Here is a 26,474-nt window from a genome sequence, read left to right as displayed (position 1 = left end):
GGACAATGATGTCGGTTTCGCCATGGCTCCTCCCCGAGCACCGTGATCTATAAAGTACAGAGCAATCCTCAGAGTTGTGTCGAGTTGGTTTTGCGGGTCGTTGGAGAGGTCGAGTTAGAATTGTGAGTTGTTTGGTCATTGAAGAGAATTGCAAGTTGGAGAAGTTGAAGAGAATTGTTGTGAAAGTGTGACTGCTGCCTGGCTCTGCCAACGTCTCGCCTCGACGGCCTGCCTTCTGTACTGGTCCTCACCCACACGACCTCGACCAAGCCTCTTATCTGGTCCTGCCTACTGCTCATCTCTCGCCTCTTTGGACTCTGCCAGACACGATTACCAAGTGTGCAGCGGTGGACTGAACCACACAACTTTTGTTGCGTGCCGCACCACGGAGCATCCCTTTCCCCAAAATGCTCAGGTACCAAAAACTGTGACCTCAACTCCCTCCCCTCCCTGGCTGCAAAAGTCCATTGCCTCTCATTGGGTTTATTTTGTCTGAGTGTATGTCTGAGTGTGTTGGCGCCTGTCCGTTAGATAAGTCTGTACAAGATATTCATTGTTGCGATTGTTATTGCTTTTATTAATCTCACGTCAAGTCTGCACTGTGTCCGCTTTTGTAAGTTGCTTGTAAAATTGCTGCACCACACCTCTCTCATCTTTCCCCTGCATTACATACCCAACAAACCTTTTTGTTGTGCCACATGCTTTTCCCCGCTTATTGTAAATAAATAATTGTGGAAATGTTCCCAGCTCGTCTTTGTCTTTTCCTCCATTGGTCCAGCATGGTTTGAATCTGAGTTTAGCCGGGTCTTTATTTCCGAAAATCCGTTCCTTCTAGCCGGTACGTCCTTGGCAGTGCCGCTCGACTGCATCCGATCTGGAAAGGTAGTCAATAGTTGGTAGAGTGATCTAGTTCGGGCAAGGCGAACCGAGGGCGTGGTTCCCAAGTAGTCGAAACCGCGTGGTTAATTAGGTAACTTGATGCGAGACAGGAGGACCCTATGCCACACGGTTGAGGTATTGGCGTCCACCACATCACGTAATTATCCGTGAGCGACGGCCGACAATTCCGGGGAGTCTGGTAGGAATCGAGGTAACTTCCCCCACCCGACTCCGCCAGCCCGCAACAATATATATATATATATATATATATATATATATATATATAATATATATAAATATATATATATATATAATATATATATATATAAATATATATATATATATAAATATAAATATATATATATATATATATATATATATAAATATAAATATATATATATAAATATATATATATATAAATATAAATATATATATATAAATATATATATATATATAAATATATAAATATATATATATATATATATATAAATATATAAATATATATATATATATAAATATATATATATATATATATATAAATAAATATATATATATAAATAGATTTAAATATATAAATAAATATAAATATATATATATATATATATATATATATATATATATATATATATATATATATATATATATATATATATATATATATATATATATTTCCAGTAGTGGGGGTAGATGGAGGAATTTAAAAGGAAAGTTGGGATTGAACGGAGATGTTTGGTCCGTGGGTGTGGAGGAGGCATCTTGATGCAATTAAGTAGGGAAACTGTGAGCTTAATTGTTACTCGTCACCACATGGGGGGGGGTGGGGGGTGGTCCCGTGTTATTAAGGTAGGGTTTAAGACTAAATGCCCCAGGATGTAATAACCCTCTGTGAACTTTCCCTGCATTTTGTATTCCAAGATAGGCAATAAAGGTGGGGAACACCCCCTAAAACAACTACAAGCGGCAGAAGCCCGCCTTCCTGGGTTTCGTGCGAATAAGCCATGCCCCAGAGGAGGAAACAGGGGTCCGCATGTGACGTCAGTCAGAGTGGAGTGGAGAGGAGGAACGCACGAGTGCGGAGTGAGGGACGCACGCGGTCGAGAAAGGATGTAGTTAGGATATGGGCTGTAAGAACAGGGCTGGCTTTCCTTCGATGCATGAAGAAGATGGCACAATTCTTGTATTCGTGTTGAGAAGATTTGACTCGTGTCGTGAAGCAAGATGCTGGCTTTTGGCTCTTCGTTGGGTCGTGAGGAATGGACCGCGAGCCTCGTGTATGTCAAATAGCGGGTCGTTGAGGCCTATCAATGCATGAAGCAGCTGCACAGGGTCTGAGCCTTGGTGTTGAATCCTGCTCAAAAATTGCCTGACTTACATTTGTCCCGCTGCGAGACAGCGACTTAGTGCCATCTTGCATGCGTCTACACGTGCAAATAGAAGCGCCTTGATTTCACATTCCACGAAGACAATCTCAGGACAAAGCTAAGTGCCAGAATAAAGGAAGGATTTTCATTCATTTCATTTTCCCTTGTCTGTATGTGGAGGCACCTCGACTTGGACTTTCGGATTAGTTTACTTCACACATTATTTTATTGCGATTATTGTCCTTTCTAAAAATGTCTATTTTCATTAAATGCGTTAATTTTAAGTCGCCATGATTTTGTTGTGGGGTTTGAGTATAGCCCCCACCCCGCCCCCTTGTGCTATTCAGGTACAACGCTTAACTGTTTTCCCGCACGCGCGCATTGATCTCGGAGAGTCTCGGCTGTAGGCCTCCAAGGGAGCAGTTTGACAATCCGGGGCTGGTGGCGTTAACCGCCCGACACCACAATTTGGGTCGGGAAATTAACCTTGGCCGCCAGCATCCCGACAATATATACACATACAACACTCAGATTCCAATCAACGGAGCCGGACTAACTCAAAGAAGGGTTTTATACCATAGTCAACTGCATTTTGGGAGAAATACCAGCAACAACAAAAGTTGCACATTTAATCTCGGCCTGCTATGCCAAATAAATTGGGCGATAAAGAGATATAAAGTTAATTTTATTTGAGTGAATTAACTTGTCCAAATGCAGTCCTCAAACCGAGCAGGTTGAGCTGCTCACGACCGTCATCATCTAGCTCAGCCGATCGGATAAATACAAACACACCTTTCCTCGCATGCCAATCCTAATCACTCGACTGCCATCAAATCCAAGCTTACCGGTTTTACTCGTTTCTTTGCTTTTCTCCTCTTCCTCTTCCCCTTCAATTTACGCTTCTTTGAACCCGACGTTCGTTTTGCGGAACCCCGAGCCCTTCTCCCTCGTGACTTTGTCCTTGTGCGGCCTGTAGACCAAAGGAAGGAAGGCAGGAAACGGGAATGGAAAAGGCTGGAGAAAAAAAAAAACTGGGAAAAAAAAAAAAAAACATAAAACAAAGAGTTCAAAAATAATTCAAAAAGCTCAAGTCCCATTCCCCCCCCCCTCCCCACCCCCCACCCCTCTATATTTACCCTCAAATTGCACATACCCCGGGCTAGCCTGGCCGGTGGCAGGCTGATATTTAGACCAGAGATAATGGCATCAAAAATGTCATCCAAGAACAAGCCTTGATCCTGCAAAGAAATGAGCACAATCCAGACAATGCCAAGGAAAAATAAAAAAGTTAATTTTATTAAATCAACCAACCCTTCCTCCCAATAAGAACTTGATCAATCAACTACTCTGTTGGGTTTAGTACGAGGTTAGTGAAAGTGGCAGCAGCACTGATGTCAAAAGACCCGATGTTTATCACACTTTCTCATTTGCAATAGCGTCGAGTACGGTTATACAGTGTACACCGACGCTGCTACTTCTCCTTTGTCTGTCATCAGGGCAGCAGAGCCGAGTGAAAAATTATGGATCGCTCTCGGCAAACTGAGGATTACCTAAGGCCGAGGGTAATCAACGCACCTTGGAAAGAGGGCCTGCTGCTTTTTTACTGCAGAAAGATTGGTGACCTGGCTGTTTTCTACTGCTTGACAAGTGGTCTTCCCTTGCCCTTTTCCCCACCAAAGCAGATCAAGCAAGACAGAAGAGGTACCGTGGAGCGTTGAGAACGGGCGATGCGTCTCTCATTGACACGACCACGGACACGCTCGCTGTGTCGCGTACGAGCGATGGCCCGGGTGGGGGGTGTCGAGGCTACTCTGTGGTGCACCTCAGAGCTGTGCACAGCGTGTTCTTCTTCGCTCGCTGCTTACAAAACAAAACAAATGAGTTGCTTGTACTCACATTCACGCTAGGTTAATGCAAAAGTTATATCTATGCTGGAAGGGTGAGGCTTACGAAAGTGGCGAGGCCTTGGCATGCATATGGGGCAGAACCACTCCTCTACTGGGACACTATCCAAAGGTGGGATCAAGCATTCCATATGGTACCTAAACAACAACAGGGAGTCTACTTCAATCCTATTCAAAAATGTACTGGAACCTCCATTCGAAATATTTTTTCCAATCAAAACATGAAGGAATCATAACAACAAGGTTACAAATACAATTTTAATCAATGCAATTCATTTAAAAAGCTTTGCAATGGAAACCTGCAAGCATCCTGCCTTTCCCTTATTTTTCTGAATCATGTCGTGCTCCACTCCCCCCCCCCCTCGCCGCCCCCCTCCCCCCAGCTCAAACACCCCATCCTATTTATCTTTTCTTGCATACTATTCCAGGGTAGTACAAACACATACCCGGCATCGCATCTGTCACAAAGCAGCAGCCGGTCCTCATTGTCACCACTACCGCAAACTTGGCATGGAGTTTCATCCGCAGGCTCCGCTTCATCAGTCACCACGTTCAAGCGGTCTGGTATGGGAACCTGCATGAAAAATGGAAAAGAAAGAATGAAAGAAAAAAAGAAAAAAAAACGTCCACACATCTGGCAAATAAGACACGTCACCGCAGCTCAGGACCAAAGTGAATTCTGCATCGCAATTACAAAGCTATGATGGTGCAGCACATCTCTTATCATGCAAATATAGCCTTCAAAATGCATCGTTTTTGGTATCCAGTGAGCAAAAATGGGTCATTTTAAGCTTCCCGTTTGCACAAGTCTCCATCAATCTCTGCCTTGCACACGAAAATAACACAATGCTCAACCTCTGGGAAATGTCCATTGCAATGAACAAACAAACATTGTGTCTAATGCAACATTGCGCAACAGCAGTGACAACCAGGCAACAACAGAGATTATGCAGCCTCCCTACCTGGCGAAGTGTGGCACCACCCAAATGCGAGAGGACCTTGATCATTGAAAAAGGTTTCCGGTCCACAGGACAGGAATTCACATTCTGATGGTTTTTCGTTGTAGCAGTGGGTGGGTGGGAGTAGGACGGAGGTAAGTAAAGAAATAAAAAAAAAAAATTAAACAAAAAAAAAAAAAAAAAAGAGGAAAAAGTTGTAACCACATTGAAACAAGACAATATTCATCTTCAGTTTCCACAAGAACCCCAAAACAAAAAAAGATTAGCAGAAAAACAAATACTGGGAGCAAGCAAGCAATCCATCCATCCATCCATCCATCCATTGGGACCATACTCTGTGTAGAGCGTTGGTTCTGCTTAAGCAGTCTCCTTGGTTATTGGGCACAATCCTGGACAGGTCACCACTCCGACACAGGCTACCAGCAAGCTGGCACTCATTTTGTCGACCTCGGAAGGATGACAGTCAGAGTCAACCCCACCTGGTATGAATTCAACAGCTGAGGGGGATTTGAACTCAGGATCCTCGGATCCCAAGCCCACCACCTTAACCATTAAGCCAAAACCAGGCATGAGCAAGCAATTGCACGCTGGAAGTGGCACAATGTCTCCACGTTTAGATATGCACGTTTGTTTATAAGGGGGCAGTCATAAAGCACTCCGATTGCATACCTTGGCCCACTCGAGGATACAATCAAGGCAGAAGTTATGCGAGCAATTTTCCGGAACACCAGCAGCCTGGTCACGAAACGAATTGAGACAGATGGGGCACGTCTCCTTCTCGGCCGAAGAACCCGTCTCAGACCCAGAATCTGGACGAAGCACGGCCTCGTCCCCTGGCGTGTTGCCCACATCGTCGTCGTCCTCATCGTCATCTTCATCCTCATCCTCATCCTCATCCTCCTCTGCACAAACATGGAACTTTCACCTTACTTATAAAATAAACAAAATGCCTTAAGTAAGCTGCACAGTGACACGCCGTGTGCAGTAAAATCAAGTGCAGATGGAACTAGAGTGGCAATCAGAAGAGCACATAGCTGCGCCAAGCTGAACATTTTACATTTTGTATCCCACCGATAGGTTGGCCAGATTATAAGGTCAGACTGATAGGCCAGATCTGCATCTGGACCTTAACCAAAATATAGTCTGCTTGTTATTGGCACCAACACAACTCATCCAAAAAAAGTGTCATTCAAATCCATCCACAACGTTTTGAAATATCATTCTGGACATGCTTTTTGGCTCTCTGGCTCTCTCGCTCTCGCTCTCGCTCTCTCTCTCTCTCTCTCTCTCGTACGAAGAATCACTTAAAAATTGAAGCCTGGTGTTTGCCTAACGGTTAAGGTGGCAGAAAGACAGAAAGTACTTAAATAGCCAAAGCACTCACCATCATCAGAATCCATTTCGTTTGTCTCTTCATCCATCAATAAGCAATTATACGAGCTCTCATCCTGTCCGGCATCTGTGTGCAAAACATCAATGAACAGAAGATGTATCAAGGCAACTTGAAGCAGAAATTCAGCAGAGGTTTATGAACAACACCATACATCAGAGTAAACCAGTTGGAGTTACTCAATATTGGTTTAAATGGCAGCAACAGGTGGTCAGAGTACGCATCGGAAGTTAAGCAATGATTTCCCACCCTGTAGGCAGCAGCAAGAAGAGATTCTTTGGTATCGCTCACCATTACTACTCACAAATCTACTCCTTACACAGAACTCGATTAAAATAATAACTTTAATCAGCCTGGTTTTTGTTCATAAACTTTCACGATTGAATACATTTGGAGAAGTGCGAGTCATCATGACGATGAAGTCGCGTCGCTTCGCTAATGGGTTTAATCATAAGGCAGCATGTTGAACTTCACAAACATATTGCATACCTCTCTGTGAATCTCAAAGATGATGTAAAACGAAGTGAAACAAGTGAAAAAAAAAGAAAGAAAAAAAGAAAAAAAAAGGTGGGGGAGGGGGGGAAGCACATTTTATAACATGTGGTTCTTGTTGTCACTGCTGTTGCAGTTGTGGTGGCTGTGGTTGTTGTATCCAAGTAACTGTCTGTGTCACCGCTTGCTTAGAACCATGATAGTGTTCAAAGAATGTGCTCTTCAAGGCTATATACCAAGCATTTGCCGATTGTCCCGATATGTGATCTTCATGAACCAAAAGTCAAAGCAGCACTGTTCACCAGGATCACGACAGTCCTACACACAACTGGGATCAAGACGAGATGGTGCGTTTGAATTGCAAGGCTCCTAATTTATAGTCCCCTAACAAGATAAGTGTCACACAGCATCTGTCGCAAACCTTCGGGGAATACAAAGCTCGTACATTTGCCGTCTGACTGGTCTTGGACCCAACTTTCTGCAAAAAAGTTGAAGCAGCTCTTCGTTCAGGAGTTTCGTTTTTCGTAATTAGAAAGCCGAATTCTTTCGGACGTGAATAGTCAGCACGATGAATACCATACCGGCTCATGGGAACACATCGGTTCCCTCCACAATGGAGTCTTCGATGTAATGCACAACTCCAGCAAAAGTCTGTGCCATTCCAGATGATGTTGACACACTGGTCCACTCTCTGTGGTATGAGCGATAGCAAGTATGGTACTTCGTCATGCAGCTCAGCAGGTATTTCGCTTCTATAGCCACACGATCACCACCGGATATTTTCGAAAGCAGGTCTGTGTCTGTCATTTCCGTGGCCATGTTCCATAACGACCTGTCCGCATCAAACATCGTGAATTCGTGCAGCGTTTCACTGCCGTCATCCACACAGAAAACACAGACTCTTGCTTACTGCAGAGGGCCGGCGTTTGACAAGACACGCCATCCGAGTCTGTCGATTCCTTTGTTCTCTATGCCCTTGCACGTTCCAGCATTGAGTTATTGAACTTTTGGTGACAACATTTATGCCAGGACGCACCATTTTCCAGGAGCATTTGTGCAGTAATATTCCCAATACCGACATTGATGGGTGGTGAACAAAGAGCTTGGAATTATTCGACGTTCTGCAAAAAATCCGCGCATATGTCAAAGCAGTCCTTCATTAGGACAACGCATTTCCGCAGAAGTGTTTGTCTGACGGATGATGCAACGGAGCCAATCAGTATTGAAAGCCATGTTTAGTTAGACCTGCAAGCAAACGGTGGCGTTTGATCAGCGAGAACACACAAGAGCCATGCAGAAAACGTCGAGAAACACATGCATGTGGTAATCATTCGGTGATTAACAAGTCTAATTAGGTAATTACCATGATTACAGCGATTCCATAACAACCAGGCAGTAGGTAAACATTTAATTTTAGCAACAACAACAAAACTGGTTCATTTGTTGGGAGTAATCTTTGAGATTTTCAGCTTTTATGGACAAATTTGGGGAAAAAAAATAATGTCAAGATGATGTCGTTATGACATCATTTTGCAGTTTTACTTTAGGTCTGCCCTTATTTTTTTGGAAATTTGAAGGTGCTAACCCGAATTTAGGTTGATATTTATGAGAAAAAAAAAATATATAAAAAATATGAACCTGAAAAAAAATTGTCTTGGGGTTGCTACCAACTGTCAAAAAAAATGTAAAAAATGTGCATTTTTATGTCAGAGATATTTTTCATGAAATTTTTGCGTGCTTACTGGTTGGTTTGAACGTGAATAACACAAAAAAAATGTTTTTGATCCCCCAAAAAAAAAAGTGTTACATATGTCCCGAGACATGGCTCAAAAATGGGAAAATTTTCCATTTTCAACATGAAATTGTCTTTTGTCCTTGTACTGACACGGCTCGTTGTACGTCCGAGATATTTTTTGTTTAGATCTGTTGTATTGTCTGCTCATTACTCCATTGAATCACCGAGTCCGTCAGTCAGTGACTGACTGACTGCCGTCAATTTCAGGTCTGGTATCCGGTCATTCAGGCTGTTGTTCACCAGAAAGACATCATGCGCCGAAAACTGGAAGATTTCGCATCTCCCAGAAGCAGAAGTATTTTTGATGTACTGCAATTGAACTCTTGACTTTCTGCACAAAGACCCGGATCAATGGGAAACTGAGGATAGTTTCGTACAGGGTCGTACTATCGTCAGCAAGCTGAAAGTTGTGAATGACTGTGCAGAGCGTGGTGTAGCTCTGGCAACTGAGTACAACAGTCTTATTACGGACGATGAGGAGCAAAAGCGGTACCTATTACAAGTGGTAACTGATCACCGAAAACGATTCCTGGACTGTAAGAAATCAACTTTGAACAAGTGAACTATCGCTCTTGTCCCGTCTGTTCAAAGACTCTGTCTGCAAACTGCGGAGTTCGAAAAACGCGAAAAATACATAAAATCTTGATTTCTTTTTTAGACTTTTCAAGTTTCACTGAGATGGACTGGAAAAATCTTGCCAAGTTCAACAATATTTTTCTGCAGTATTTCAGATTATAATGCACCAGAAAACATCATACATTACATGTTAATGTAATTTTGGCATAAGATTAAAAAAAAGAAAAATACAAAATGAATTTCTTTTTTTTTCAAATTTCGATGGACGGGAGCAACCCCGAAAAAAAAAATTTTCGGGTTCATTTTTTATATTTTTTTTTCTCTCATAAATATCAACCTAAATTTGGGTTAGCCCCTTGAAATTTCCAAAAAGAATAAAATAAGGACAGCCCTATTTTACGTACTTTTATTCCCCCCCCCCCCCACGCAGGCGTATAATTTTCTGAAAGCATTATCCGTTGGGAATTCCAGTGATGAAATGTCACATTTCACATCGATATAACGATCTTTGAAGCAAACTACGTGCTTTATTGAATGTATTCGTGAAAATGACGTCATGATGACGTCATACCCTCATATTGTTTTTGTGCAGCCATGGATTTTCCGACAGTATAGTTCCATACAATGCTTCAATGAAAAAAAAAAAAAGAGACTTTTGGCCGACATGTAATGATAATTTCATGAAGCCACCGAACTGGGGGTGCGGAGTTGTCCGCAAAGTCTTACAATGGCATTTCTAGCGAGGGGTGTGCATCAAAATTATTAAAAATGGGACTACTACTACGACGACAACTACGACTACTCCAAATATTCCCACTTTCTTGTGAGGTCCACCAGAGAATGTTTTCGCCCCCAATTCTTTACAAGCTGGCCAGTGCTCATGTTCAAATGAGGGGGATTTGGGCAGGAATTTGCAATTTGTTTAGGTTTCCGGCGATAACTTGCTGACTCTTCGCGAAAGAATCCGTGCGATCTTTAATGTCGATCAATTCGAGTGAGCAGACGGGATACCCAGCTCAACACCCATCCGAGGGAAGGTGCATCGTGCGATGCAACACCCTGCCTGCAAAGCACCAATCCGACTGTTTATAGCAAGAGGGTCAAGAATCACAACCCAGACAAGACAGCTCAAGTGCACTACCTTTGCAACATCGTGTCGGAAGACTGGCACTCGTGCCCGCACTAACTGAAGTAGTGATGCGTTCCTTGGCCCATGAAACATGTAACATCCTATAAAAACCATAAACCCAGCTGAGAAGCCAAAGAGTTTTTGGTGCTCACAAGGTCCACGTTTGCTCAAGTTCATATTATTGGCAGTAACTTGTTTCTGAAGCAGGTATCCAAACAAGATGAAACTGTATGGTTCACCTAAAACACCTCAGGGATTTCGACAAACTAACCACATAATTACCTCTTCAGTACAACATGGCAATCTCATCATACATCATTTACTGTTCAAATTATTGGCTGAATACACACGATCTGGCATTCATGGCACAGCGACCCTTTCAGGATTGCTGACAGTGACTGATGAAACAAGGAGATAACAACCAGGTCATGGTTTGCATTGCAAGGTTGAGCAGCATCCAGAGTAAAGGTGGAATATTCAAGTTCCTTTTATGCAACAATTTATCAGAAACTCGTTCCACAAAAAAAGCAATCGATGTATAAAGCAATGGAGTATGTGCCGTGCTCCCAATTGATCCACGCATGGAACGAAAAGCAGGGGAAAGCAATTGGTTCACTCTGTCTGTCTGTCTGTCTATCTTGATGATTGAGGAACTCCTTAATTTCAATTGAATTTTATATTTTGAACACTGTACAACATCAATTGGAACATGCACCTGCAGTTTAGCAGTACTTTGGCTCTGAATTTGGCAAATTGTACGGAATCTCGTCCTGAGCACGCATGCACACAGCGCAGTAAAGCAATCGTGCCTGTCTGTCAGTCAAACAAAAATGAAAACCATTCCATACAGGAAACTAACTGCGTTTAGGGATGTCATAAAGGACACAAACAACAGGCTTGAAGAACTTAACATGTTAAATAAGGTGGTGTGAAAGACGGTGCATCAGCGGCGGCAAGCTTCCGAATCAATGGGTTTTCTTGGTTGGGTGGAGGAGGGGGGGGGTTCTCCAGCCTTTAAAACTTTCATTTTATTTCAATTTAACTATACATTTGAACACTGTAGAACACAAATCACTTTGGTTGCACTGCCAAAAACCCTCGGTTTAGTAGTGCAGTACTGTACTTAGGCAAAATGTACGCAGTCTTGACCAATCAAATTTGCTGCGTGCTCCGAGGGCAGAGTAAACGCGAGATTCAGACAAAATAGTGGTGATGCAACAACACAGCTAACTTCATCCAACCGATCTGTTTGATTGGTCCATCTGTTTCTCAAAGATCGTTCGAAAATCGTCAGTTTCTCCGAGAAGAGTTGGCAGAAGGGTCAGCTCTGGATTGTTCCGTTTCACCAAATGAGTTTGCATGGTTACCGTCACACATGTTATTAAAATTTCAGGAACAAAGCTAATATAGATAGTGCTAGTTATCCCCACAATTTTTGGAGAAAAAAACGGGAGGCATGGGGGGGTATTGTAATTGGCTCTGTCTGTCTGGTCACGCTGTCTCCTCTTAAACGGTTGCACAGAAATTCAAACTTTCTCGTTATAAGCATCACACGGCACTGAAGTGCAACAGCCATATCATTTTGGCCTGCCCCCCAGGGTGGGGTCAAAAAGGTCAAACCCCCAAAAAGGAAATTACGGGCACGTTTTGAAACATTTTTTCATGAACCTTTGTATATGCAATCAACATTGGGGGGGGGGACACATGAAATATATCTTCTTTTTTTTATTAGACCCCAGTTCATACCCCAAGGGGTGGGGACTTAGGGTCACAGGGGTCAAAATGTAAAAACTCAAAATTTCATATTGGGTCATTCCGGTTGGAACCTTTTGCATCGTTCCCTTTGGTTCAGGTGGGAAGCGTGGGGATTTGTGACGGCTTGCCAGACTCCGTTCTAGTTTTCCATGCCATCAGTAGTACAACAAGTACAATGCCACTTCAACTCATCCCCAACCTGAACCATGACCTTTATGACCCAATAACCCTTCCTAATACAACCCTCTTACTTGCTGGTTTCAGCGACCCACCTCATCATCCACCTCCTAATTAATTTCTCTTCTGGTTGTGCCCAATTGTTGCCCCACGACCCCCACTGTCAATTCAATCTGCTCTTCCATGAGCCTTGTTCAAGTATAAATAAATAAACAAATAAATAAATAAACCCGTACACTTGTCAATCACCAATTGTCAACTTGCCAGTTATTAATTGCTATTCAACCACAATGTTCCGAATCCAACATGCTTTCGTCAATTAATTACTAAATACTCATACCATCATTCTCCCGACCAGCAGTGCCTGCATTACTTGCGTCCTCCTGGCTCGTGCCAGGCAATAGTGTTGCCCCTTTCATCGCTGGCAGCATGTACTGGGATCACGAAGCCGAAACTGCCAACAAAATACACAAAACATACATTACACGATTAACGACACAAGAGCAATGTCCAATGGCAAAGCGAATGGTATACGAGTAAAATGCGTCGGTCGGTTTCATCCAAGGTCCACAGATGTCGCATCACCTGAATGCACCGTACAAGTGATGTTAAGCTTTGTTTGGGAATTCGAGTCACCTCCTGGGATCTCTGGGTTAAAAATTTGTTTTACTTTTCTCACCGACAATTTAAAAAAAAAAAGAAAAGTAAAGTAAAGTAGCACACCATTGGGTAAATAAAGACCAACCTGGCAAACATAACAATTCACCTGACACTGCTTCGTGTAGCGATCACATTTACCACTGCCAATGTTCATCACGGTTGCATATTTATCGCTGCGGTCAATAAGTGAGGAGAGTTATTGACTCGTGGGTGAGGGATACGATTGGTGCTGATCGGATTCAGGTTCTATTCAAGGTTACCATCAAATTCACGGTTCCATATTTATACAAATGCTCAACGGAAGAGACCTGCATCCACAAAGTTACCTTAAATAAAACCAGAGAAGCAACAATGGAGGCCAACTATTACATCACCAATTCGTATGGAAATGAAATTCCATAAGCATGAAACAGTAGTCGTCGTCGTAGTCGGCCTGCCAATAACTTGTTTTGTGCAGAAAACACCGATTCTCTGCTGATAGCAAATAACCACGCTCCATCAATCAGGCATGGGATGCCGAACGCGATGTGGGTGGATGCCATGCAGTTTCTGAATTCGACGATGGTCAAATTTAACATTTCATCAATTACTAGTCGGGGTATCCGGCGTTGACCGGCGCTGTTCTAATCCTGTTGGCATTTGTAAGAAATCAAATTGGTTTTTTTTTTCTATTTTTTTTTGTGAGGGCTGAAAACACTTACCTACATCCACAAAGGAATGGGGTCGGGGATCATCTTGTATATTATTTCCTAGTTTGTGGTTTCGTGTCGCGCTATCATCGACTTTGTTCTGCGCTCGAGTAACGTGATATTCGGCTTACATTATCTCAAAGACCATATGAGGTGCATGGTACAAAAAAAAGTAAATAAAATGGTTCTGAAACAGTGAAATCGTATTCCACTTCTTATATATTATTTCCTAGTTTGTGGTTTCGTGTCGCGCTATCTTCGACTTTGTTCTGCGCTCGAGTAACGTGATATTCGGTTTACATTATCTCGAAGACCATATGAGGTGCATGGTACAAAAAAAGTAAATAAAATGGTTCTGAAACAGTGAAATCGTATTCCACTTACTGCATTAAAGTAAAATTACTACTGATACTCTGCATCAGTTCCTTTCTCAAACACACACACCCCAACATGTCGCACAGAGCACGGGTTATGCTAGTTTAATATTACTTTTCACATAGCTACAAATGCTTCAGCACGATAGAGCGATTCAAATTATATATATATATATATATATCCAAAAAAATTGCCAGATGCCCTTCCTGACATCAACCCTTAAGTCGCCTCTTATAACATGCAGGGATACGGTGTACCTATTCTAACTGGGGCACACACTGGGACCAGTACACTGGTACTCATTTTGCCAACCTCAGAAGGATGACAGGCTGTCAACCCCACCTGGTGTTAATTCAGCAGCCAACAGGGCTCAAACTCAGGACACTCGGATCCAAAGCCAGCCACCCTCACCACCAAGCCAACACCACGTAACTAGGGATGAAAGTTGGTTCAAAAGGTGCTTTCAAACATGCCCTGCTTAAATGTGGACAAACATTTCAGATAGCAGTCAAAGGTTAAAATTGGTCACAAAATTAAGTGTTTTTTTTGTTTGTTTGTTTTGACCTGCCATGCCTGTGTCTCAACCAATCCAGGCAAGAATTGACAAAATGATACACAATTATCACAACCTCAACATGTTGAAGTGGAGAGACGTGAGTTTGGTGCATTTCTTTAGATACCACAGAAAAGGGGGGTCAGAGTTCAAAAGAGCCTGGTGTTGGCTTAAAAGTTAAAGTGGCGAACTTAAGATCTTAGGGTCCTGAGTTTGAGAGCCCCTGTCGTGCCATCACCGTAACACCAGGTGGGTTCACTCAGCCCGTCACATTCTGGGGTCAGAAAAAAAAGAGTACCAGCTTCATGGGAAGAAAGAGCCGTTTGAGCATCCTGCATCGGAGTGGCAACCCGTTCAGGATTGCACCCTCTCGCCGAGGAAAAACTGCCTCGGCGGCCCAATGCGTATGAAGACGCAAAATGAGTGGTTCTTCTTTTTTTTTTCTTCTTCTTCAAATTTCAAAGTTGGTCGTGGAGTTGATGGTGTGAAGCCTGCCAAACATTTCGATTTGAAGCAATACAGACAGGACTTGGCAGAAAAAAAATACCTTACCACAGCCCTTACAAACTGCAGCAGGTAAACATTAGTCCAGTATATTCAGTTTGAGTTGACAAGAGTTAAAGTGGATGAAATGAAGCCAAAAGAAGAGGGGAGGAAGGTTGAGGGAGCAACGAGAGGCAAAACAAGCAATCATAGGCTCTAACATTTATAATTACTTAAAATTAGTTGTGAATCTAATAAACATAGGCATGCAAAATGAAAAAATGAATTAAAAAAATCCAAACAGTGGAATTAGATTTCAATCGGATGGTACAACTTCAAAAACAAAACACTCAGGTGGGAACACGAAAAGGTGTAAACTCCTCTTGGAACGCCACGACGGGACAACTCTGAGGATAAACAACTACCGATCAAAAAACAACAAAAAAAAAACCCATCTCATCTTTGTTCCTCCACTCCTTTATTCCATTCACCGAACCATCTACCTGAGGATGGTCAATTCTACTTCACTCCGACTTCAACAGCAGGTGTTGGATGTACCACCGTCTCATCCCGAGCTGCGATCTTTTCAACCACCATCAATCCGAGCCTCGCCGAACTCAACCCTCTTATTTGCACGTTTGCTCCGCACATCTCGCCTCCCCTCTTTCTCCTCGTTCCATGCACCTGTTTGCCCCACTGTCGGTACGTCACCTTTTTGCCCTCCATTTACTCACTCTTCCAATAGCCTCAATTCCATATACAAAAGGGCAGCAAGCATTACAAATAAACTAGTGCGTGCCCGTACGTGCAAAAAAAAATAAAATAAAATAAAAAAATAAACCTTTCAAACAGTGTGCCAGAAACAACAACCACACAGGCCGTTCCTTCGCTCTCTCGTGCCCGTACGTGCAAAAAAAAAAAAACTTTCAAACAACAGGCTCTCGTAAACGACGACTTGATTGGGGCATTGTGTTTATCTATAAATGCGCATAAGAAATCGAGAAATTATTAGAATACAGTAAGTCATCACTATCCGGAAGTGCGTACGTTGTAACCCGAAATGGGGAACGCGACCGAGGATCTCTTCCCCATCGGCCACACCTACGCAGCACCGTGTCCTGTCATTGGTTTGGTAAATAAATGGCCATAACTTGGGAACCACTTGTCCGATTAATATCAAACCTTGAAAAGGCACATACTCAGGTCCCCAGCAATATACCTGGCAAGTTTCAATTAGATCGGACCAGTGGTTGTCGAGAAACAGCGGTCACACACACACACACACACACACACACACACACACACACACACACACACACACACACACACACACACACACACACACACACACACACACACACACACACACACACACTGCTGGAATTATAGATAGATGAAATACAAAACAATAAATTAAACAATGTGCAGCCTGTCAGCCCAGCCTTCTCTCCACCGTTAATTAATATATACACGATTAAAAAAAAAAATCATGGTATAACCTACCTCCAATCAACCACCCCTATTAACCACACCACCACACCCCAACCGATGCAGAAGATCTTCATGATGAATGGCATGAAAAGACAATTTAAATGCAAAATATGAAGTGGAACGTTAATAAACAGAGACGTGTGTGTGTGTGTGTGTGTGTGTGTGTGTGTGTGTGTGTGTGTGTGTGTGTGTGTGTGTGTGTGTGTGTGTGTGTGTGTGTGTGTGTGTGTGTGTGTTTTTGTTTGAACGATATGGACAACAGTAGATGTGGATCCATCCATCCATCCATCCATCCATCAGGACCATACTCAGTGCAGAACGTTGGTGCTGCCCAAACAGTCTCCTTGGTTATTGGACGCAATCCCGGACGGGTCGCCACTCCGACACCAGCAAGCTGGCACTCATTTTGTTGTCATTGGAAGGATGACATGCATAGTCAACCCCACCCGGTATTAATTAAACAGCTGAGCAGGATTTGAACTCAAGATCCAAGGATCCCAAGCCCACTGCCCTAACCATCAAGCCAACAACAAGCAGATGTAGATGTAGATGTGGATGTGGATGTGGATGGACAAACACCTTCTGGAACAGACGTGGAAGTGGTCAAGTTGAATAAGATCTACATTCAAGGTTTAAAATGGACTTGTGGTTAGGCAGTTCAAACCGTGACGAACACACAGAACATATGCACCGTTGGCGTGTTCTGTTCAAATGAGGAAGTCTCGTTTTAAATTCCATCAATTAAAAAATCATAATAAAACGACTAGAAAGAGCTTTTAACAATAGGGTCGCCGTGGTATATCGAGATCTCATTCGATCCGAGAATGAGCGATCTATATACGCGAGTAGATCTGCGTGCACACTCGCTCGAGGACGGACGCGAACCTCCGGGAACGCGCGAGGCGAACAATACCCGACACACACGTGCGTGCGCGCACAGCCGCTGTGGTGGCTCGGTACGAGGAGACAAAGACACGAGGGGTGTTCTTTAAATTAATTACTGTGGAAAAAATATATATATAATTAAATTAATCCCATCGGTTGTCAAGCTGGTCAAGCGCAGCGCGTGCCGAGGGCGGACAGCCGGCTTCGTGTCGAAAGACAATGCTAACCGGCGATGTCGTTGATGAACACACACACCAAAGTCCTCGAAACGCCGAACTCACACGCGGTCTCGCCGACCTTCTCGGCGGAAGAGGTTTCTGACCCGCTGAACGCGAACAAACAGAGCCGGCCGAGGCCAAGAACCCGCGGCCTGTCCCACCAGCTGGGGATATCCTTTACTCCGCCACCATGTCACCCGAGCGACGTCACTTCCGCCATGTTACCCGAGCGACGTCACTTCCGCCGCGCGCGGATTCACCGGAGCACTTTCGCGTTTTGAAAAGTGAAACGTCCTTTTTGGCGCTTTTTGTCAAGTTTAAAATGATTTTTATCGTTTGTTTTTAAATAATATGACGCGTCATCCCATGAGCTCCCAGAAACGAGGTTCCAGGTGAACTTAAAACAAAACAGCAAGCTCGCCAACCTGCCTGGCATTCCAGATGGCGCATCAGGCGGCCCTGCACAAATATGCCGTTTGTCTGACGTTCATCCTCGTGTGTTTTGCGTGAAGAGCGAACAATTAGCTGCCACATGTCAAACACGTGATAATTGTGATTGTCCGGTTATTGCCGTGACGTCATGTCGTCATCGGCGTGTCGTGCTATGATTGGATCCCGAGTCCACGTGACCAGAAAGGAGGCGGGGCGGAGCTATTGAGACTGCTTTTCCCCTTTTAGGCCTGGATGGAAGCCTGGTGTTGCCTTAGCGGTTAGGGGGGCTGATTTGGGATCCTCGGGCCCTGAGTTTGAACCCCGTTGGATGCTGAATTAATACCAGGTGGGGTTGACTCAGCCTGTCATCCCTCTGAGGTCGGCAGAATGAGTACCAGTGTACTGATAATAGGGACACTGCATCAGCTGCATAGCCGCGTCCAAAACCAATGATGCAACCAGCAGACAGAAAGCAGCACTCGAAAGAAAGAAGGTCTGGATGGAGGAGCAGGAGAGTGAAAAAAAACAAGCTCAAATGAGCTAAGATCCTCGTCCTCTTAATGATGACGTCATAAAAACGAATATGACGTCATTGTGATGTATCAGGTTTGCGATAAATTATCTGTGCTAATGCCCGGCTTGATTCCCACAAACAAAATTCAAACAGCTCGCCTAGTTTCGGAGATAATGGTATAGGCGATTTCCATTAGCGGCGATATTATGACGTCAACTTTTTTTCTCAGAAGAATTTCCAAAATCGGAGATGGTTGCTGCCTGCGCGTGGGCTTTCTGCATATACATGGCAAGTTTCACGAAGATCCGATGAAAACTCTGGGTTGTGAAACAAAAAAATGTCAAAAAATAGTAATGGTGTCATAAAAATTGATATGACGTCATAGTGATGTATTATATGTGCGGTAATTAATCTCCGCTAATGCCCTGTTCGATTCCTGCAAATAGAACTCAAAAAGCTTGCCGAGTTTCGGAGATAATTTTTTCGGCGATTTCCATTAGCGGAGATATTTTGACGTCATAACTTTTTTTCTCGGAGGAATTTTCAAAATCAGAGATGGTTACTGTCTGCGCAGAGTATTTTTTTTTTTTGTATACCTTGTCGAGGCTCGTATGAGAGCTAACACACAACGCACATCAAGGGGGGCATGAGACAAGAGGGGAGGGAGTGGGAAGGACAAAATAGTGGGGAACAGAAACATTTGGAGATCTGTGGAAGGGAAAGGGATGGGACGGGGAACATGGGGAATAGAAGATGGACATTACAGGAACTTTCAGGAAGGAAAGCAGGGAATTTGAAGGAGGTGGGCTTGGGTGGATTATCGGGGGTAGAAAAGATCGAGGATTTGGATGGGGGATGATAAGAGGTGGTGGTGAACAGCTGTTTTGAAGGCCTGGGGGGAAGAATGGGAATGAATAGAGTGAGTGAGTTTATTCCAAAGGTAGGAAAAAGAGGAATGAAAGAGTGAAGGTGAGCAGTGATTCGTGATTTTGGTAGTTTTACCAGAAGGGGGTTGTTGGCGGACCTTGAGCGCCCTGCGGAAATGTGGTGGGGACAAATCACAGAGAGAGCAGGGGGGGCTCGGCTGGAGAGGAGACGGTAGAAGGCAGAAAGACCACTGACCAACCTGCGGTGATTGAGTGAGAGGCCCAAAGACAGCCTCATTGCGAGAGATGCCAATGATCCGAAATGCCTTGGTTTCTACAGCGTGAAGCCGAGAAAGGTGGGAGGCAGGAGCACCAGCCCAGAAGGGAGAGGAGTACTCTATCAGGCTGTGGACGAAAGCTTTGTAAGTGGTCAGGAGCTCAGATGGGCCGAGGAAGGACTTTGCACGACGGAGGATTCCCAGTCGGCGACTGCCTATGGAGGCGACGTTTGAAATGTGGCTTTCCCAGGAGAGATCATGGCAGATAGTGAGTCCCAGAAGCTTGAAAGAAAGGACTTCTTCCAGAGGATTGTTGAGAAAGTGGATGGGGGGGGGGGTTCAAAATGGTCCTTTCGGAGAGACATCGTGAGAGTGTGAGATTTGTCCTGATTGAAAGACATGTTCCACGTGCTGGACCAGTTTGTGATTTTATCCAGATCAGCAGTGAGCGAAGAAGCTGCTGCATGCCAGTCTGAGGGATGACCGATGGTACGGCAGAGGGTTAGCTCAAGAGGCAGAGGGTCTTTGAAGACCTTATGAGATTTGAATTAGAAGAACAACAACAAGGTAGTGGGTTCAATATTGGGAATGTTTCATATATCGATCTTCATATTCTTAAATCCACTCCGCTCAAAGCTTCTTCTTATATTGATTTACCTGAGGATATAAAGAATACAAAGACAATAATTAATGATAAAAATACTGATAATAAATGCTTTCTCTGGAGTATCTTAGCACATCTTTATCCACAGGAAAGGGACTGTGAAGGAGTTTCAAAGTATAACAAATATGAGAATAAATTAGAAACTGGGGATCTTGGCATCTCTGGAGGAGAACCCATGAGCTTAAAAGATATAACAAAGTTTGAGAATATGAATAACCTATCAATAAATGTTTTTGGTTTAACTGATAAAAACAAAGTTGAAATTCCAAGAGTTAGTAATATTATATCCAATAATTATAATTGGTCAAATGACCGGCATGTAGATCTCCTTTATTTCACAAATAAAGAAACCGCTCATTATGCTGATATTAAAAACTTTTCGAGATTGGTAAGTAGTCAAGTTGATAAATCAAAGCATAAATCATATCCTTGTAAGAGATGTCTAAACATCTTTCGATCTCAATAAAAACTTGATAAACATTTATAGTATTGTTCTAATCATAAAGCAGCAGTTGTTGAGATGCCAGGACCAGGAGAGAAAGTTGTATTTAATGAAACAAATAAATGTATAAAACACCCATTTGTAATATATGCTGATTTTCAGAGCATCTTGGAAAAGACTGATGATATTAAAAAAATATCAAAAGCATATCCCTTGTGGGTTTTGTTATTACATGAAATCATCTGGAGGAAGTAAATATGATAAGTTGGAGTTGTATGGAGGACCTGATGCTGCTGATGAATTTGTTAAAGGGATTGAGGATTATTGTATAAAGCCAACCAAAATTATGTCAAGAACAAATAAACCCCTTAACTTATCTCCAAATGAAGAGAAAGAATTTGAAGAAGCAAGGATTCGTCATATATACTCAGAGGTTTGGTAAAAACTGCTAAAAGGGTTCGAGATCATTGCCATATAACAGGGAAATATAGAGGAGCAGCTCATACTAATTGAAATCTTAATTATAGAATCCTGACATTCATACCTGTATTTCTTCATAATAATTGTCATTATGATAAGCATCTCTTTATAAAAGAACAAAGTAAGACTCCTGGAAGGATAACAGTAATTCTGAATACAGATCAAAATTACATCTCATTTACAAAACAGATTTATACTCATGAAATTGGTGTAAATACAAATATTAGATTTCTTGACTCTTGTAAATTTATGACAAGTCCTCTAAGTTCTTTGGTTTCAAACATATATTTTCCTATACTTTCTCGTCAATTTAGGACTGAAGCCGACTTGGGTAAAGACATTTCTCTTCTTCCCAAAAAGGGCATTTACCCATCAGATTATATGGATTCCTTTGAAAGATTTAAAGAAACAACTTCCTCCTCAAAACCGTTTTTATAACAAGTTAGGAAGAAGTCATATAACGGGTGAAGAATATGAAAAAGCAAAATAAGTTTGGAAAGAGTTTGAGATAAAAAAAAATATGGGTGAATATCATGATCTTTATTTAATAACTGATGTTTTATTATTTGCTGATGTGTTTGAGAAATTTAGAGAAGTTTATTATAATAAAGATTCCTATGCATTTGATCCTGTCCATTATTATACATCTCCTGGACTAGCCTGGAGCTCTATGTTAAAAATGACGAAACAACCCCTTGATCTTCTAAGTGATGTAGATATGCTCTTGATGATTGAGAAGGCCAAAAGAGGAGGAATTTCACAAGTTTGTTCAAAGAGATATGCCAAGGCAAATAATAAATATCTTCGAGACTTCTCACCTGATAAGCCCACATCTTACTCAATGTAGTTTGATGCTAATAACTTGTATGGCTGGGCAATGTCTGAATCTCAACCCAATGGTAATTTTAAATGGATAAAAGAATACGAGTTCAAATCTATCTTAGATGATATAATCTCCACAAGTCAAGAAGATTTAGATAAACGGGATTTATGGGTATTCTTTTGAAGCAGATTTAAACTATCCGAGAAAACTTCATAACAAACATAAAGACCTTTCTTATGGAGCCAATAAAGAGATCCCCAATCAAGAGCTATTCGGTGGTTATCAACAACATTTCTTCAGTTCTTCAAATGAGTTTAAATATATTCCAAAAACTAAATTACGAACAACATTTTTTGATAAAGAGAAGTATGTTTTACATCAAAGAAATCTAAAGCAATTTATAGAAGCAAGACTACAAGTTAAAAAGGTACATAGGGTACTAAAATTAAGCCAAAGCCATTGGTTTGGTCAATATATTGATTATAATACGAGGATGAGAACAAAGGCTAATAATGATTTTCAGAAGAACTTTTATAAGTTGATGAATAATTCTGCATTCGGTAAAACAATGGAAAATACAAGGAATAGACAAAATGTAAGACTTGCTGCAACTTGGGAGCAGGTGGAGAAGTTGATAAATAAACCAAGCTTTAAAAGAGTAGAAATATTGACAGATATTTTTAGTGCTGTTCATTTGAATAAATAGAGTATAAAGATAGATAAATCGATTTATGTGGGAACGTCTGTTTTAGATCTTTCAAAGTTTTTAATGTATGATTACTTTTATAATAATCTAAAGAAAAGATATGGTGAGAATTTTGTATTGCTATATATGGATACGGATAGCTTCATACGAGAGATAACTACAGATGATGTTTATAAGGATATGAAAGAAGATTAAGATATTTATGATACAAGTAATTTTGATCCGAATAACCCACTCTTCTCAAATAAGAAAAAAAAGGTTGTTGGAAAATTTAAAGATGAATTAGGTGAAAAGATACCAAGTGGATTTGTAGGTGGTAGATCAAAGGCATATGCTTATAAATACTTAACTGGGCATGTCAGGTGATTGGGCATCACTACCGGAAGGGAAGAAACCATACCTCATCCAGAAGGATGGGTCTCGATTGATGCAGACTGCCTGCCGAGTGACATTTCCGCCTAAACTCTGCAGGAAAATTATCAGTGAACTCCACAATGCTCATCCGGGCATAGTCACCATGAAGGCTTTTGCCCCAAGCCCATGTTTGGTGGCCTGGTTTGGACAGTGATATTGAGTCCAGTGCATGCCATTGTTACACTTGTTGAGCCCATGCCAAGACACCGCCAGAGGTCGTGGCCATCAAAGTTATGGTCCAGACTATACATCGACCATGCTGGTCTATTTCAAGGGAAGCTTTTCCTTATCGTAGTTGATGCCCACTCCAAATGGATTGAAGCTTTCGTGGTGTCATCCTCATCCTGTGCTGTACAATGGAAGCTCAACATACCATGTTCGCGCAACATGGTATTCCAAACTCCATTGTGTCAGATAATGGATCGTCATTTACGAGTTCAGAGTTTCAGAACTTTTGTAAAATGAATGGCATTAAGCACTACACATCTGCCCCCTACAAATCTGCCAGTAATGGTCAAGCCGAATGTGCTGTTCAGATCATCAAGAATGGTCTCAACCGTCAATGAAGGCTCCATTCAATCTCGTCTCGCTCCTGTGTTACTCAACTATTGCACCAGACCACATCAAACCACCAGTGGCTCACCTGCCAAGCTTCTGATGGGTCGTGAATTAACAACACGGTTATCATTAGTGCACCCAGACGTAACAGTCCAGGTCGAGAATAACAAGTATCAACAGAAACGTAATGACGACCAAACGTCTGTATACCGCAAATTCCAGGTCAATGATCCTGTATACGTATTGAACTCCGGATGTGGAAACAAGTGGTTACCTGGTATCATTATTTATCGATAACATTGGTGAAATGATAAGCCTGGTGTTGGCGCAGTGGTTAGGGTAGCGGCTTGAGATCCAAAAGGTCCTGAGTTCAAGCCCCGTTGGCCGCTTGAATTAATACACACCAGGAGGTTGACTCAGCCTGTCATCCTTCCAAGGTCGGCAAAGTGAGCACCTGTGTACTGGGCCCAGTGTATGCCCCAGTTAGAATAGGTGTACCATATCCCTGTGTCGTAAGAGGCGACCAGGGTTGCGTCAGGAAGGGCATCCGGCGTAAAACCTGTGCCAAATCATTATGCGGATCATAACGGATGATCCGCTGTGGCGACCCCTAACGGGAGCAGCCGAAAGAAGAAGAAGAAGAACATTGGTGAAATGATGTTTCTTGTGAAGTTGTGTGATGGTAGATGAATGCGTAAACATGTTGACCAACTCAAGTTACGTCATGGGGAGCCAAACATTGAACCAGGTCAAGTGCCTTTGTCACCCACTCCTGTATTAACACCACCTCCGTTTGAACCTGAGTTGTTTCCTCGTGAAAGCTTTTCACCCATCAATGTACCTGAACTCCTTCCTGACCCTGTACTCATTGAGAAACCCACAGCAGTCGCAAGCAAGGACAGCACTCCACTAGCCCTGAGAAGATCAGCTCGTGTCTGTAAGCCTACTGAACGTCATGATTTTTAAAAAAGGTGGGGGGGGGGGGAGATGAGATGTATCAGTACTTAATGCTCATGCATACATAGATGGGTGTGTGGTTAAGGAGAGCCATGTGACCCGCCCGTGTTCCGATGTGGTGCTGTGTTGTGCCCACGTCCGGAACAAACGAATTGTTTTTTTGTTTTTTGTTTTTTGTATACCTTGTCGAGGCTCGTGTGAGAGCTAACACACAATGCACCGTAAGGGAAGCATGAGACAAGAGGAGCGGGAGTGGGAAGGACAAAACAGTGGGGAACAGAGACATTAGGAGATCTGTGGAAGGGAGAGGGATGGGGCGGGTAACATGGGGTATACAAGATGGACATGACAGGGACTTTCAGGAGGGAAAGCAGGGAATTTGAAGGAGGTGGGGTTGGGTGGATTAACGGGGGTAGAAAAGATCGAGGATTTTGATGGGGGACGATAAGAGATGGTGGTGAACAGCTGTTTTGAAGGCCTTGAGGGAAGAATGGGATTGAACAGAGTGAGGGAGTTTATTCCAAAGGTGGGGAAAAAGAGCAATGAAAGAGTGAAGGTGAGCAGTGATTCGTTATTTTGGTAGTTTTACCAGAAGGGGGTTGTTGGCGGACCTTGAGCGCCCTGTGGAAATGTGGTGGGGACAAATCACAGAGAGAGCAGGGGGGGGCAGGACTGGAGAGGGGACGGTGGAAGACAGAAAGACCACCGACCTGCCTGCGGTGAGAGAGTGAGAGGCCCAAAGACTCAGAGTGAGAGCCTCATCACAGGATATGCCAATAATCCGAAATGCATTGGTTTCCACAGCGTGAAGCCGAGAAAGGTGGGAGGCAGGAGCACCAGCCCTGAGGGGAGAGCAGTACTCCATCAGGCTGCAGACGAAAGCTTTGTATGTGGTCAGGAGCTCAGGTGGGCCGAGAAAGGACTTTGTACGACGGAGGATTCACAGTCGGTGACTGACTTTGGAGGCCAGCTTGGAAATGTGGCTTTCCCAGGAAAGATCATGGCAAATAGTGAGATCCAGAAGCTTGAAAGAAAGGACTTCTTCCATAGGATTGTTGAGAACGTGGATGGAGGGGTTTCCAAACGGTCCTTTCGGAGAGACATAGTGAGAGTGTGAGATTCGTCAGGATTGAAAGACATGTTCCACATGTTGGACCAGTTTGTGATTTTACCCAGATCTGCAGTGAGTGAAGAAGCTGCTGATTGCCGGTCTGAGGGATGACAAATGGTACAGCAGAGGGTGGAGTCATCAGCGAAGAGATAAAGAGGATTTTCCAGAGAGTCGGAGAGATTGTTGATGAAAACCAGAAAAAGAACAGGGCCCAGAACACTGCCTTGAGGAACTCCAGCCTGGACAGGAAGAGGGGATGAAAGAACTCCATTTAGGGGCACATGCTGGCTGCGACAGGAGAGGAAGTCTGCGAGCCATGAGTGGAGATGGCCTTGGATACCATGGGAAGAGAGTTTGGTAAGCAGAGCAGGGTGCCAGACCGTGTCAAAAGCACGCGATATGTCTGGGGATATGGCTCTGATTTCATGTTCGGCATTGAGGACCTCCATCCATTGTTG

The 26,474-nt window shown here is 43.0% G+C and overlaps 1 protein-coding gene across 8 annotated transcripts in view; it reads right to left on the bottom strand.

The window, feature by feature from the left end:
- PHRF1 (PHD and ring finger domains 1) overlaps nucleotides 1-26,474 on the bottom strand; it is an 87,272-nt gene that overhangs the window by 48,797 nt on the left and 12,001 nt on the right. The window contains exons 1-12 of one of the 8 annotated variants that reach the window (XM_085880700.1): nucleotides 17,835-18,005; nucleotides 14,993-15,185; nucleotides 14,484-14,573; nucleotides 12,758-12,871; nucleotides 6,488-6,562; nucleotides 5,773-6,005; nucleotides 5,107-5,190; nucleotides 4,591-4,718; nucleotides 4,191-4,282; nucleotides 3,946-4,097; nucleotides 3,394-3,478; nucleotides 3,086-3,210 (exon numbers count right to left, since the gene is read on the bottom strand). In XM_085880700.1, coding sequence (XP_085736826.1) covers nucleotides 3,086-3,210; nucleotides 3,394-3,478; nucleotides 3,946-4,097; nucleotides 4,191-4,282; nucleotides 4,591-4,718; nucleotides 5,107-5,190; nucleotides 5,773-6,005; nucleotides 6,488-6,562; nucleotides 12,758-12,848 — 1,065 coding nt within the window. In that variant the 5' untranslated portion in view covers nucleotides 12,849-12,871; nucleotides 14,484-14,573; nucleotides 14,993-15,185; nucleotides 17,835-18,005. Of the gene's footprint in view, nucleotides 1-3,085; nucleotides 3,211-3,393; nucleotides 3,479-3,945; nucleotides 4,098-4,190; nucleotides 4,283-4,590; nucleotides 4,719-5,106; nucleotides 5,191-5,772; nucleotides 6,006-6,487; nucleotides 6,563-12,757; nucleotides 12,872-14,453; nucleotides 14,574-14,992; nucleotides 15,186-17,808; nucleotides 18,006-26,474 lie in introns of those variants that run through there. The other 7 variants (XM_085880702.1, XM_085880699.1, XM_085880703.1 and 4 more) reach the window with 7 other exon arrangements.

Source organism: Eptatretus burgeri, chromosome 5, assembly GCF_056783735.1.
Source record: "Eptatretus burgeri isolate ZD-2024b chromosome 5, Ebu_testis_v1, whole genome shotgun sequence".
NCBI classification, from domain to species: Eukaryota; Metazoa; Chordata; class Myxini; order Myxiniformes; family Myxinidae; genus Eptatretus; species Eptatretus burgeri.
Note: the sequence above shows the minus strand (reverse complement) of the source record. Positions and strands in the feature narration are given on the sequence as shown.